The sequence below is a fragment of the Bos mutus genome, chromosome 13, assembly GCF_027580195.1.
Source record: "Bos mutus isolate GX-2022 chromosome 13, NWIPB_WYAK_1.1, whole genome shotgun sequence".
Classification (NCBI taxonomy): Eukaryota; Metazoa; Chordata; class Mammalia; order Artiodactyla; family Bovidae; genus Bos; species Bos mutus.
The window spans coordinates 32210661-32226532 of NC_091629.1; the positions used below are offsets into that span (position 1 = coordinate 32210661).

The 15872-nt window shown below is 34.8% G+C and overlaps 1 protein-coding gene across 4 annotated transcripts in view; it reads right to left on the reverse strand.

Annotated features, from left to right (window-relative positions):
* The window catches only part of GPCPD1 (glycerophosphocholine phosphodiesterase 1), a 64569-nt gene that overhangs the window by 34345 nt on the left and 14352 nt on the right, over positions 1-15872 (reverse strand). For 2 of the 4 annotated variants that reach the window (XM_005891059.3, XM_070381247.1), the window contains exons 5-7: positions 11344-11419; positions 9493-9534; positions 938-1061 (exon numbers count right to left, since the gene is read on the reverse strand). In XM_005891059.3, coding sequence (XP_005891121.1) covers positions 938-1061; positions 9493-9534; positions 11344-11419 — 242 coding nt within the window. The remainder of the gene's footprint in view (positions 1-937; positions 1062-9492; positions 9535-11343; positions 11420-15872) is intronic. The other 2 variants (XM_070381249.1, XM_070381248.1) reach the window with 1 other exon arrangement.

The following is a 15872-nucleotide window of genomic DNA, read 5'->3' on the forward strand; positions in this document are numbered from 1 at the left end:
TACATCCGACACACTTTACTCACTTTCAGAACAGGCCAATGGAAAGGGTTGAGAAGTGTCATCGACCTTTTCCCATATGTATTTTATGACTAGGATTAGTAATATAGTATTTTCAGCAGTTACTGTAAAGCATTTATGGATTTACAAACTGCAACATCATTATTAATTTTATCATGAAAATAGATATTAACTATTATTATTAACTACTTTAGTTACTGAAAATGGCCCTTTCGACCCAGTCCCTGACATTTTGTTAGAAAAAGCTGCATTACATAGCATATTTAGAATTCTCGGTCCCAAAGTTAAAAAAATTCAAATGATAAGGCTGCCTGCTTTGCTAAGAAATCAGTTCATTCAAAGATATACATGGTGACATTACAAAAGTTTGTTACTATTTATTTATTTATACAAAGCTTGACATTTATTTCTTAAATTAAGATTAAAATTGCACTAATCTGGAACTGCTATGGTAACTGTGACCTTTCCTTAATGAAAAGGTTTTTTGTTTTTAAGACCCAGGAAAATTTAGGACACTGAAGTGTATTTCCAATGACCATTTTTCTGTTTGTGCCATTTTCCCCTCATTTAACACAAAATCATTTCATCACATCAATTTTAAAACAAATATTTATTGCTACACTAAGAAATTTCAAACAGTAGGAACTACAAAGACATGTCAGCCTAGAAATCACTTACGTAAGGTAAAAAAAAATTTTTCTGATTTCACATTTGGAGATTAAGACTAATGTAAGTACATTTAACTGTAGTAATCTTCATGCAAGGAAGCAAATTCACTTTTACAAGACCCTGTTGTTTGTTAGAATATAAGTATGCTATTTCCTCAGTTGATACACTCAAAGCCTATAACCAGATGGATCGGAAATCTACAGCAATGGTGAAAATAAATAACTTAAGTAACAAATACACATGGTCCTACCTAAATCTAGATTTTTTAAATTTTTTCTTGGTTATTGAGACAGGAGGTTTTTCGGAATAATGCAAACGTAATCTGATTTCGGTCTGACATGTCAGCCATCCAGAATCCAGAGTCTCAATACCATCTAGAAAAAGTATGAAGAACACTAATTAATATACACATTTTAAAAAACAATCCAATAACTACACGTTGACAGTTTCAGTTCACATTCACAGTTTGATACACTCAGGTTATCTATCACTGGTATTTCTCTTCAAAGCAAATATACAAGCAGTCTTAAATTTGTCATTAAAAGAAAACTTTTACATGAAGTATATAAAGTATATACATATGAAGGGGGAAAAACTAAATGAACATTAATAACTAAACAAACTAAATTAAAATCCTTATTGAATATATTATTGAAGCAATACAAATCTACCTCAGAAAGAATACATATCCCAAGAAGGCTTATAACCTAGCAGTTGTTCTACTGGTGACCACAGTTACAATTCCGAAGTGTCACATGAGACACTCAGCTGAAAACTAGTTATTCCACTAGTGCTGGCAGTGGAGATACCAGGAGGTAGAATCGAACAAAATCAATGTACTGGGAGCTGCTAGGGGCAAGGAACAGGCGGTTGCCACCCAGAGGGTAGCCGAGGCCGAAAGGATAAGGGGCTTGGAACAGAGCCTGACACACACCAAGTACTGAACAAATACTTGTTGAAAGATTTTATCGAGTAACAACACCCCATTTCTGGAGCTGTTTATCTCCTGAGCCATGGCATAGTTCATGACTCCAAGGAGATTAAGCCCTGAGCCTTTGGGGTGGGAGCACTGACTCTTTCAAGACCCTAGACTACCAGAGAACTAACCCTAGGGAGTACCAATAGTGAGAACTAACACAAAAGAAACCACATGAATACAAGACCCACCATCACCCAACCACCAGTAGCATCCTGTACAGGACGCTTCATCTGAACAACAAACAAAACAAAAATACAAACCAAATCATCAGTAGACAGGCGTACTACCTCACTCAGCATTTCTCATCAGAACAAACAAAAACTCAGCACAAATCTCACCCTATAGGAAGCTCACTACAAACCACTGGACCAACCTTAAGAGGGCAGAAACCAAAAGGAAGAAAGAATTCAACCTTCTTCAAGGAAAGAATTCAACTTTCCTTGAAGCCTGAGAAAAGGAGACCTCAAACACAATAACTTAAAAAACAATGAAAATGCAGAGAAATAATGCACAAATGAAGGAACAAACTAGAAATACAGAAGCCCAAATAAATGAAGAGGAAAGAGGCAAACTACCTGAAAAAGAATACAGAATAATGATAATAAAGATGATCAAAAACCTTGAAAACAAAATGCAGAAAATGCAAGAATCAATAAACAAAGACCTAGAAGAATTAAACAATAAACATACAGAGACACACACAATTACTCAAATTAAAAATACTCTAGAAGGAATCAATAGCAGAATATCTGAAGCAGAAGAAAAAAATCACTGAGCTGGAAGATAAAATGGGAGAAATATCTTCTGAAGAGCAGAATGAAGTAAAAAGAATGAAAAGAGCTGAGGATAGTCTCAGAGACCTCTGGGACCATATCCAATGTACCAACATTCCAATTATAGGGGTCCCAGAAGAAGAAGAGAAAAAGAAAGGGTATGAGAAAATTTTTGAAGAGATTATAGTTGAAAATTTCCCCAATATGGAAAAGGAAATAGTCAAGTCCAAGAGGCACAAAAGTCCCATACAGGATAAACTCAAGGAGAAACACCAGGACAGTAACAAAAACTAAACACAAAGAAAGAATATTAAAAGCAGCAAGGGAAATGCAACAAGTAACATACAAGGGAAACCCCATACATTTAACAGCTTATCTTTCAGCAGAAACTCTGCAGGCCAGAAGAGAATGGCAGGATATATTTAAAGTACTGAAAGGGGAAAATCTACAACTAAGATTACTGTACCCAGCAAGGATCTCATTCAAAATTGACGGAGAAACGAAAACAGTCAGGAAACACAACAGAAGAAAAGAGATCTACAAAATCAACCCCAAACAATTAAGAAAATTACAATAGGAACATATATATCAATAAATTACTTTAAATGTAAATGGATTAAATGCTCCAACCAAAAGACACAGACTGGCTGAATGGATACAAAAAGACACATATATATGCTGTCTACAAGAAACCCACTTCAGACCTCAAAACACATAGACTGAAACTGAGAGGATGGAAAAATGTATTTCATGCAAACAGGAAGCAAAAGAAAGCTGAAGTAGCAATCCTCGTATCAGATAAAATACACTTTAAAATAAAGATTACAAGAGATAAGGAAGGACACTACATAATGATTAAGGGATCAATCCAAGAGGAAGGCATAAGAATTCTAAGTAACTAAGCACCCAAGAAGTAAGTATTCTTGCCTGGAGAATCCCATGAACAGAGGAGCCTGGTGGGCTACAGTCCAGGGGGTCGCAAAGAGTCAGACACGACTGAGCGACTTCACTTTCACTTTCAAGCACCCAACATAGGAACAACTCAATACGTAAGACCAACACTAACAGACATAAAAAGGGAAATTGACAGTAACACAATAATAGTAGGACACTTTAACACCCCACCCACACCAATGGACAGACCATCAAAACAGAAATTAATAAGGAAACACAAGTCTTAAATGATGCATGAGATGGATCTCACTGATATTGTCAGGACATTCCATCCAAATGCAAAAGAATACACCTTCTTCTCAAGTGCACATGGAACATTACCCAGGATAGACCACATCTTGGGTCACAAATCAAACCTCAGTAAATTTAAGAAAACTGAAATTATATCAAGCATCTTCTCAGACCACAACACTATGAGAGACTAGATATCAATTAAAAGAAAAACTGTAATGAGATGGATGAAACTGGAACCTATTATACAGAGTGAACTAAGCCAGAAAGAAAAACACCAATACAGTATACTAACGCATACATATGGAATTTAGAAAGATGGTAACAATAACCCTGTGTACGAGACAGCAAAAGAGACACTGATGTATAGATCAGTCTTATGGACTCTGTGGGAGAGGGAGAGGGTGGGGAGATTTGGGAGAATAGCATTGAAACATGTATAATATCATGTATGAAACGAGTCGCCAGTCCAGGTTCAATGCACGATACTGAATGCTTGGGGCTGGTGCACTGGGATGACCCAGAGGGAGGGTATGGGGAGGGAGGAGGGAGGAGGGTTCAGGATGGGGAACACAGGTATACCTGTGGCGGATTCATTTCGATATTTGGCAAAACTAATACAATATTGTAAAGTTTAAAAATAAAATAAAATTTAAAAAAATAAAGAAAGAAAGAAAGAAATGATTAGGCGAAAAAAAGAAAAACTGTAAAAAAAAACAGATGTGACATAAACACATGGAGATTAAACAATACATTTCTAAATAACTAACAGGTTACTGAAGAAATCAAAAGGGAAATCAAAAAATTTCTACAAACAAGTGACAATCAAAACACAACTCAAAACGTACAGGATGCAGCAAAAGCAGTTCTAAGAGGAAGTTTATAGTGATACAATCCTACCTCAAGAAACAAGAAAAACAGCAAATAGACAATCTAACTTTACACCGAAAACAACTGGAAAAAGAAGAAACCCCCAAATTAGTAGAAGGAAATAAATCATAAATTTGAGCAGAAATAAATGAAAAGGAAATGAAAGAAACAATAGTAAAGATTAATAAAACTAAAAGCTGGTTCTTTGAGAAGATAAAATTGACAAACCTTTAGCCAGATTCATCAAGAAAAAAGAAGAATCAAATCAACAAAATTAGAAATGAAAAAGAAGAGGTTACAACAGACAATGCAGAAATACAAAGGATTATAAGAGACTACTATAGTTATATGGCAATAAAATAGATACCCTGGAAGAAATGGACAGATTCTTAGAAAAGTTCAATCTTCTAAGACTGAACTAGGAAGAAACAGAAATTGTGAACAACCCAATTCAAGCACTGAAATTGAAGCTGTGATCAAAAATCTCCCAGAAAACAAAAGCCCAGGACCAGATGGCTTCACAGGAGAATCCTATCAAACATTTAGAGAAGAGCTAATGCCTATCCTTCTAAAAATCTTTCAAAAAATTGCAGAAGAAGGAACACTTCCAAACTCGTTCTATGAGGCCACCATTACCCTGATCAAAATCAGACAAAGACAACACACAAAAAAGAAAACTATAGGTCACTATCACTGATGAACATAGATGCAAAAATCCTCACCAAAATGTTAGTAAACAGAATTTGGCAACACATCAAATAGCTCATACACTACAATCAAGTTCAGTTTATTCCAGGGATGCAAGGATTCTTCAATATACGTAAATCAATCAATGTGATACCCCACATTAACAAATTGAAAGATTAAAACTATATGATCATCCCAATAGATGCAGAATAAAATTCAGCACCTATTTATGATTAAAACTCTTCAAAAATAAAAGCTCTACCTCAACACAGTAAAGCCCATATATAAGCCTATAGCAAACATTATTCTCAATGGTGAAAAACTGAAAGCATTCCCCCTAAGATCAGGAACAAGACAAGGGTGTCTATTTTCACCACTATTATTCAACATAGTTTTGGAAGTTCTAGCTACAGCAATCAGAGAAGAAAAAGAAACAAAAGGAATCCCGTGGAAAAGAAGTAAAGTCTCACTGTTTGCAGATGACATGACACTGTACACAGAAAACCCTAAAGATAGTACCAGAAAATTACTAGAGCTAACCAGTGAATTTAGCAAAGTTGCAGGATACAAAATCAATATACAGAAATTACTTGCATTTCTATATACTAACAATGAAAAATCAGAAAGGGCAATTAAGGAATCAATTCCATTCACCATTACAACAAAAAGAATTAAATATCTAGGAATAAACTTACCTAAGGAGACAAAAGAACTGTACAAAGAAAATTATAAGACACTAATGAAAGAAAGATGACATAAACAGATGGAAAGATATTCCATGTTCCTGGGTAGGAAGAATCAATATTGTGAAAATGAGTATACTACCAAATGCAATCTATGGATTTAATGCAATCCCTATCAAATTATTAATGGCATTTTCCACAGAACCAGAACAAAAAATTTCACAATTCACATGGAAACACAAAGACCCCAAATAGCCAAAGGAGTCTTAACAAAGAAGAATGAAGCTGGAGCAATTAACCTTCCTGACTTCAGGTTATACTACAAAGCTACAGGCATCAGGACAGTACGGTACTGGCATGAAAACAGAAATACAGACCAATGGAACAACATAGAAAGCCTATGGGTACCTTATTTTTGACAAAGGAGGCAATATGGGGCAAAGACAGCCTCTTCAATAAATGGTACTGGGAAAACTGGACAGCTACATGTAAGAAAATGGAATTAGAACACTTTCTAACACCATACACAAAGATAAACTCAAAATGGATTAAAGACCTAAATGTAAGACCAGAAACTATAAAACTCTTAAGAGGAAAACAAAGGCAGAACCCTCTGACATATATTAAACCAAGATCCTCTATGACCCACCTCCTAGAGTAATGGAAATAGAAACAAAAGTAAACAAGTAGGACCTGATTAAACTTAAAAGCTCTTGCACAGCAAAGGAGATTATAAGCAAGGTGAAAAGACAAGCCTCAGAATGGGAAACAATAATAACAAATGGAACAACTAACAAAGGATTAATTTTCAAAATATACAAGCAGCTCATACAACTAAATACCAGAAAAACAAACTTCCCAATCAAAAAGTGGGAAAAAGACCTAAACGGACATTTCTCCAAAGAAGACATACAGATGGCTAACAAACACATGAAAAGATGCTCAACATCACTCATTATTAGAGAAATGTAAATCAAAATTACAATGAGATATCACCTCACACTGGTCAGAATGGCCCTCATCAGAAAGTCTACAAACAAATGCTGGAGAGGGTGTGGAGGAGAGGGTGTGGAGGAGAGGGTGTGGAGAAAAGGGAAGGCTCTTGCACTGTTGGTGGGAATGTAAATTGATCCAGCCACAATAGAAGACGGTATGGAGATTCCTTTAAAAACTAGGAATAAAACCACCATAGGACCCAGCAATCCCACTCCTAGGCATATACCCTGGGGAAACCAAAACTGAAAGAGACACATGTATCCCACTGTTTACTGCAGCACTATTTACAATAGCTAGAACATGGAAGCAACCTAGATGTCCATTGACAGATGAATGGATAAACAAGTTGTAGAACACACACAAAATGGAATATTACTCAGCCATAAAAAGTAATGCATTTGAGTCCGTTCTAATAAGGTGGATGAGTCTAGGACCTACTATACAGAGTGAAGTGAGTCAGAAAGATAAATATTGTATTCTAACACATATATACGGAATCTAGAAAAATGGTACTGAAGAAGTTACTTACAGGGGAGCAATGGGGAAACACGTAGAGAATAGACTTACGGACATGGGGAAAGGGGAGGAGAGGATGAGATATATGGAAGGAGTAACATAGAAACCTCCATGATATGTAAAATAGATAGCCAATGGGAATTTGCTGTATGGCTTGGGAAACTCGTAACAGGGGCTCTGTATTAACTTAGACTGGTGGGATGGGGAGGGAGATGGGAGGGAGGTTCAAAAGGGAGGGGATATATGTGTATCTATGCCTGATTCATGTTGGGATTTGACAGAAAACAGCAAAATTCTGTAAAGCAATTATCCTTCAATGAAAAATAAATTGTTCTTAAAGTTGAAAAAAATAAATAAATGTATTATCCACCTAATATTCTGTCATTGATAAACTGCATGATTGTGATAACACTGCTAGCAGTGTTAATTTGAAGTTTCTTACTTCAAATTAACAAAAGTAATAACATTGTCATAAATACCAGGGAGCTGACAACTGTTTTGTACCTAAGTTTTCCATCAACAGGATTTAAAAAAAATAAATAAATAAATCAAGGAAACTTTCTCCTTAGGTCTGATTTCCTAACTATCAAAATTTTATACATAAAGAGAAACCATTACCATCTCAAGTGTTAGACTACTTTATGATGTAATATAAATAATCCCAAACAAAATCAAGAAAATAAGTCAAGTTACTGTCCTAACACTACAAAAGCATCTACATCTGTAAAGTGGATAAACATATGTACCTAGTAAAACCACAATCAAAACACTCAGGCCCAGACTTCCCTGATGGCTCAGTAGATGGGAATCCATCCACCAATGAAGGGAATAGAGGCTCGATCGCTGGTCTGGTTATAAGATTTCACATGCCACAGCAACTAAGCCCTGGCACCACAACTACTGAGCCCACCAGCGTAGAGGCCGTTCTCCACAAGAGAAGTCACTGCAATGAGAAGCCTGCAGACCACAGTGCACACCACATGGAAGAGTAGCCCTCCCTCACCACAACTAGAGAAAGCCCACGTGCAGCAGTGAAGACCCAGCAGAGCCATATAAATAAATAAAAATAAAACATCCAGGCCCTACTCCTTCCTGTATTCAACAGGAACAAGTAATTCTGGTTATGAGCAATTATCTCTGGTTCTGTGAGCACACATTCTGCTCACCCCCTTTATAACTTTTGATTCCTATGGTATAGTATCTAAAATGAAGATGGAGGTTTAGCATGATAATGAATTCCAGTCATTGAAGAAATAACTTGAATCCTTAGGATAAAATATCTACTGATGCAGAAAGTATAAGAATGCATAACATTTTCAGAAGTAAAAGGACTTTAGACTCCACTGTAAATTGTTTACTCAGCCAGAATGACTAGAACATTCTCTTTAATCTGGATTTTAGTATAAATGCACATACAAACAATGCACAAATGTTGGTTATGAGTAATGGTTCACATTTAAAGGTTTAGAACAATTAATATTCTCAAACACAATACTGTTAAGTGATGATATAATAACCATTAAGTATAATATTTTTAAGTTAATTCTATTAATTCCTACACCTAAAGTTACCAGCCAAATAAAAATCAAAAACATAAAATTGTAAAGCATAAGAATTATACCGCAGAGAATTCCCTGGCGGTCAGTGGTTAGGACTCTGCACTTCCACTGCAGAGGACACAGGTTTGATCCCCCAGATTGGGGAACTAAGATTCCACAAGAAGCATGGTGATACAGCAGATCCTGGTGATCCAGTGGATTAAGAGTCCACCTGCCAATGCAGGGGACACAGCTTTGACCCCTGGGCCGGGAAGATTCTACATGCCATGGACAACTAGAGCTCATGCACCACAATTGATAAGTCCCTGAGCTGCAACTACTGAAGCCCTTGTGCCTAGACCCTGTACTCTGCAACAAGAGTAGCTACTGTAGTGAGAAACCCACGTACTGCAACTCCCACTCATCCTAACTAGACAAAGATGCAGTACAACCAAAAATAAACAGATAAATAATCTAAAAAAAATCATAGTCTTATTTCTCTGTGCTGTTTCTAATGAAAATGTTATGTAAGATCTCAACCACATGATGAAGATTTTTGAAAACTCAGTCTCACTTACTGTGGATTCCAAATTGTCCATCGTCAATAATAATTTCACTTTCTAAAATTGAAGGAAAATAGAAAACTTAGTTAAAATTCATGATGTACACACAGAATGAACAACTGAGAAATTACCCACCTTAAGGATTTTTTTTTAATTAATTAAAAATATAAAGCATCCCAAAGTGAATAAGCATATTTATTGTAGCCCTCAATAAAGAAACCCCTTTTAAGGAGGCTATCAGACAGTAATAGTTCTTACATTCATGGTGATTATTCACAATGTTACAAGGAAGAGAAAAGAAAAGTCCTCAGAGAGGTGCTCCAGGCTAGAGGCACTGGGACAAATGTTTATACCAACCAATATATCAGACTGACAAGTTGCTGAACAATATCGCCTGGTTTTTTTCAAACCAAAGGTCTTGGCACAATTAAAATGCTTATTCTCACATAGTGCCTATTCTGATCTTAAATATAATGCTCCTCAAACCCCAACTATTCTCTACAGCCAGCTAAAAGCTTTTCAAACAGTATAAACTTACCTGTATACATAGAGCTGTGAGGAACTACCAAAAGGTAAGTGCTCCCTTCCAACAGAAATGTCAACTAAATAAGAAAAACTGTTAATCCCCACCCTCTAAGTAAAATACTGATTATCTTCCCTGCTACTTCATTCCCCAGTTTACTTTAAACATAAATCTGAAATAATTGTCAAAATAAGTGTGATAGTTTCCAGTAAAGATTCTCTGGTATATTTCACACAGCTCTTAAGTTCAGAAGTTATACTTCCCAAAAGCTTAAAATAAATTTATTAAAAAGATCAGAAACAAAAATCATCCTACCTCTCAAAGAAAATATATTTAATTGCAGGATGCTTCAAAATGCAATTTTTTAAATATTCAATTCCTAATATTTTCCAACCTCAGTATAATTCTAAAGTACACTATCATAACAATTATAAATATAGTATCAGAAATGTATTAAAACATGCAAAAATAAAATCCAACAGAGGATGGAACAAGATATTTGTTTAAACGAGATGTGTCCTTGATGCAGGGTAAAGCAGAATCACTCATTATTTTCTAATCTAAGCTAGTAACTAACAAGCCATTTATTATCTTTAAATTATAATTTTTTCTAGAAACTAAAAGATTTCTCAGCACTAATTTATACACAAAACCAAGTGAGTAATTTAATGTATGTGCAAAGAATTTCAAATTTCAATCTCAGTATGGAAAAGGAAATTCAAAAATACTTGTATGAAGAGAAATGCCACTGTTGGGCATAAGAAAACTAAACAACACTTAAACAAACAAAAAAAAATTATCTGAATAGCAACTTTAACATAGCCAGCAGGGTATTGGGGGAAAATGTCTGCTACAACCAGGAAATTTGAATTCATTCATACAAGTTTATTCAAATATTCACTAGTTTAAAAAAAAAACACACACAATAAATAAAATAACATACTACTCAAAGTTAAAAGAATCATTGTTTTGTGTTAGTTCTTTCCTTGAACGTTCTCTAAGTTCTCTGAGCAAGTAATCAAAGCCACAGACGGATGCTCAGTTAAGAAAAATGCTATTTTACAAACTTTTGTAACTACTCCAAATGGAAATATATATTCCATAAAGTCATCTAATCCAAGAAATTAAAAATAACTAGACAAAGGTTTCTAATTAAGTTTACAAAGAAAGGCAATTAAGAACTGCTTAGTTTTGAAAGTAAGACACTAAGTGAAACTTGTAGTATTGACAATGCATTTACCTTAAACTTTAAAATAAATATTTATTAAATCTCACTAAGCCAATGTGCAGCATATTAGTAACTTTATGCATATGCCTCAAACAGATGCAGTTAATGCCCATACCTAAAGGGGTTATTGATCGTGGTTGTAGATGAGTCTCCCACTTGTGAACTATGACTTGACATGGGCCACCGATAGTCTGCAATTTAAAAGTTAAACGTCTGCAATAATTTCTTGTATCTTATTTTCTACCCATGATGTCATTAGATGTTTGTGGCCTAAGTCTTATACTAAGCATGAAACCAAGAGATTCATCTTGTTAATATCAATATTATAATGCCCCAAATCAGGAATGTACCAGGTCACAAAACATGATGAACGCTGGAAGAAAATGAGGGTGAGGAAGTAAACAAAGAAAAATGAGATGAACTGGCACATAAAACCGTTCTAAACCCCTTCTTTAATCTGCCTGCAATACTCAGTTTAATCGTTAACTGATACTCTGTTCTGAGTTAAATTAACAGCAAATACACATTATGTTCCGTATATCGGCAGTCAATGTGATTACTGGAAGAAGCATCTCATCTGAAGTAACTCTTCAAGGGTTTGGAAAAAGCTGAAACTCTCCGATAGAAATAAACAGTAAGAACAAATACTGTAAGATCAATTATTGCAAGTATGCAAGGAACTAAAAGGCATCATAAAGTTCTTCATTTCATGTATTTTAAAACTGCTAAGTAGGTAACAGGAAGGATATCAGATCCTCGTATCAGAGTAACCCGTGCTTTTAAGGAGCACAAGAAGCCCTTTCCTTCAGGAAAGGAAACATGCATGGGTAAATCTGAAGAACAAGTTTAATTAAATGGGAGTAGGCATCCAGTTTTACTCTTCATGCCTTGAAGTTTATAAATTCATACAGTGTGAAAAATTATAATACTTGTCTTCTGTTATCGAGTTGTCTCATTAAAAAGAAAGTTAAAGTGTTAGTTGCCCAGTCATGTCTGACTCTTGCCGACCCCATGGACTGTAGCCTGTCAGGCTCATCTGTCCATGGGATTTCCCAGGCAAGAACACTGGAGTGGGTAACCAATCCCTTCTCCAGGGTATCTTCCCAACCCAGGGATTGAACCCAGGTCTCCTACACATTTCAGGCAGTTTCTTTACCATCTGAGCCACCAGGAAAGCCCAGCCTTATGTATTGTTGATAATGCCTACAGCAATTTAAAAGCTAGAATGAACTACCACAAAGACTCTTTTGTGTGTTCCTAAGGGACTAAAGTATGAAGTGCTTCCTAATTTTCATCAAAAACAAACAAACAAACTTGACTAATTAAACTTATGTGCCAAAAACAATCCTTTACATATTTTAAAAGCAAAATTTCAAACCTAACAAGGTTTGACAACCTAACAAGGTATTTTTTCTTCCTGAAAAAGAAATTTAATAAAATACAAAAAAGCAAAAAGAAAACAAAATCACCCATTATCACATCACTTATAGACAATCATTATCAATACTTTCACATATTCAAATTCTTTTCTAGGTATGTATTATATATACTCTTAAGTCTGGAACATGTACATTTCTCCCTATAGTACATCTGTAGATGGCATTAAATACTCTAACTTTTTCTAGGATTTCAATATTGATTTAAGAAATGTGCCAAATGACAGTAAGTATGTAACAAGTTAGGCAAGAGAGAATTCTGCTACTTAAAATATCCAGAGGCTAAAACCTTATTTAAAACTTGCAAACTTTCAAAGTTTGAAAACTAACATTGCATTAGATATACATTCAATTTGTTAATCCTGGGACAATACAGGAACTCATTTTCTCCGGCTGAATACATCCTTGTCATAAGAGTTCACTTGTGAATTGATAATAAACTGTGTAGACGTTTTTAAAAAAATGTAATGTGAAAGTGTTCATCTTAAAATATGGTGAATTATGTTTAAAAACGAGGAACATTTGATCCTGCATCTGTTAGATATTTTTTACTAAAACTTTTTGCTATCATTTTTCTGTATTTTCACAGATAAAACTTTATAATCCTCAAAAGATGCACATATATATTAAAAATAGGAATGTTTCTTAGCAATAATGGGCACCCAGAACTAACCAACCTATTCCTATTCCCCATGTCCCCTGCACCCTCCTCAAAAAAAAAATCCTCTTTGCTACAAAAATGGTATAGATCCATACTGTTACAAAAGTTACTAGTGAAATGTGACTTGAAAGGGTGCCATGAATGTAACAGTAAATACCAGTGGGCATTAAAAGTGAGTAGAAGAGAGACTGTTTCTGTTTTAATTCTGGTATCAGAGGAATTTCTCAAAGTGCTGACTGCAGTATCTATAATCATAAAAGAATAACCCTGTGGATTAAACATTTGAAAATGAACATATTGTAGTAATTAAGTTTAAAAACTTCACCCCTGTCTGTTTTAGTAACAAACCCTCTAATCACAGAATAAAGCAAATGAGGCTCGAACAGAATGGAGTTTTGAGGAGCAGTCCGAAGGGCCAATTACAAATCCAAAGGGCTTGTGAGTCTACAGGCATTCACATTAAAAATTCATGACTGGTACATAAAACGTTACGGTACTGACAAATGAACCAAATCTTAAAACACACTGAATTTCCAAAATTGTAACGCCTACTTTATTAAACTTCAGAAGGTAATCTTAAATTCTGGCTTACTAATATTTTTTCAAACAAAAAAAACTTAAGACTTGAGCACTGGGAAATTAAAGATCTCAGTAACAATTCCAAAACATGCAGTCCTTTTTAATACTCTAAATGTAATAAGTCTTAGAAAGATCTTAGGAAAAAAACAAGAGTTCCATTCTGTAAAAGACTATCAAAATGTTAAGTGCTTTGGAGTGAAACGGAAGGTGGCTCTTTGGAGAAAAAAAGTAACCATTAGCCCAAAACAGTATTCTAGTAACAGTACTGTTTGAGTTATTTCACATCTTATTTGTATTATTATTATTGAAAGTCACTCAGTCGTGTCTTTGCAACCCCATGGACTATACAGTCCATGGATTTGATTTCTCCAGGCCAGAATACTGGAGTGGGTAGCCTTTCCCTTCTCCAGGGGATCTTCCTGACCCAGGAAATCAAACCAGGGTCTCCTACATTGCAGGCGGATTCTTTATCAACTGAACTATCACGTAAGCCCATCTTAGCATGTATTGAATCAGATGATTGCTGGAACACTTTTCAAAATGCGTATTAACAAAACAAACAAACAAAAAAAATGTTTCCAGAAAAACATCATAATGACTGCCTTCTTAAACAGTTATTGATTGACATCATTCAGCTACATCAAGCACTGAGAAACAAGACTATATAACATATAGAGTGCAGTTTTTGTTCTTAACAAACCACCAAGCAAAATTATCACTATCATGTAATATCACTGCTTTCAAATATCACAAAAACTGTTAAGTGTAAATTTTAGAAATTTCACTGCTTTCTACAATTTTGAAAGAAATGCCCATGTGAAAGGAGCTCACACCTGAAGTCAATTCCCCTGCAACTGGTAATTCCCCCATTCCCCACCCACAGTGAAGACTGCTACCATGTCCTGCCTGCCAACGTGTGCACACGGTCGGGTGTTGCTCCAAGATTTGTTTCATACATGCAAGCTTCCCCATTCATTAAACTACTGATGTCTCCATAAAAAAGAAAAAAAGAAAGGGACTCTGAAGAATTTTTTCAGAGGCCAGATATGTAGTTATTTTAAAATCACTATTTTTAATAAGACCAGTAAGAAACAACTGTCTGCCTATCAGATGATTGATTCTTTTGTTAAAGGATTTAAACAATAATCAAGGGAGATTAACCACAAGATAAAAAAATTTATAATGAATCTAATTATGAGTGAATGTTAACACCTGTAAAAATTAAAAGTAGATGTTATTGTAAAATAAAGAGCTGTTTCACTGAAATGAATGAAAAATTTCAAAGACAATATAATCTTAGTATGAGACAATCCCTAATTCCAGGCACAAATAAAAAGGGGTGAACATGGATTTAAAAATGCTTAAGTTACATGTTAATTCAAAAATTATCTTTGGTGAAGATGCGAAAATAATGGGTTATCTGCAGACTCACAGCAATGTTTCCATTCCAAGAATATCTACTATTTTTGTGTGCTATGTTAAAATATATTTGTTACCTGTAAAATTATTTTAAAATTCAATTATTAATACCTTATTCTAATTCTACAAAGTATAAGAATATGAAAAATTAGGAGAAAAAGGACCTCAAGACTCCTCTAAACTAAGAGGAATATGCCAGAAAGAGCAAATTATGAAGAGAAACTATGAATGGTAAAATGTTCTATAGAAAGTTTTAGCAATGAAAGGGACCTAAAAAATCTACAGTTTAAACCCTTCATTTTATGGATGAGGAAGCTGAATTCTGAAGGTCAAGCGACAACATCACAAGATTTTTTTTAGGTCCTACAACTGCCTGGATAGACTATTGAAAACTTTTGACTCAGTAAAATTAACCTTATTACCCATTTCAGTTTTTCAATGCTTTTGTAATTATTTTTCTTTCCAATCATTCTTTATATTCATAAAACATATACTCTAATGATTTACATCATTTAACAATTTAAGATTCCTTGCACATTGGTTCTATCA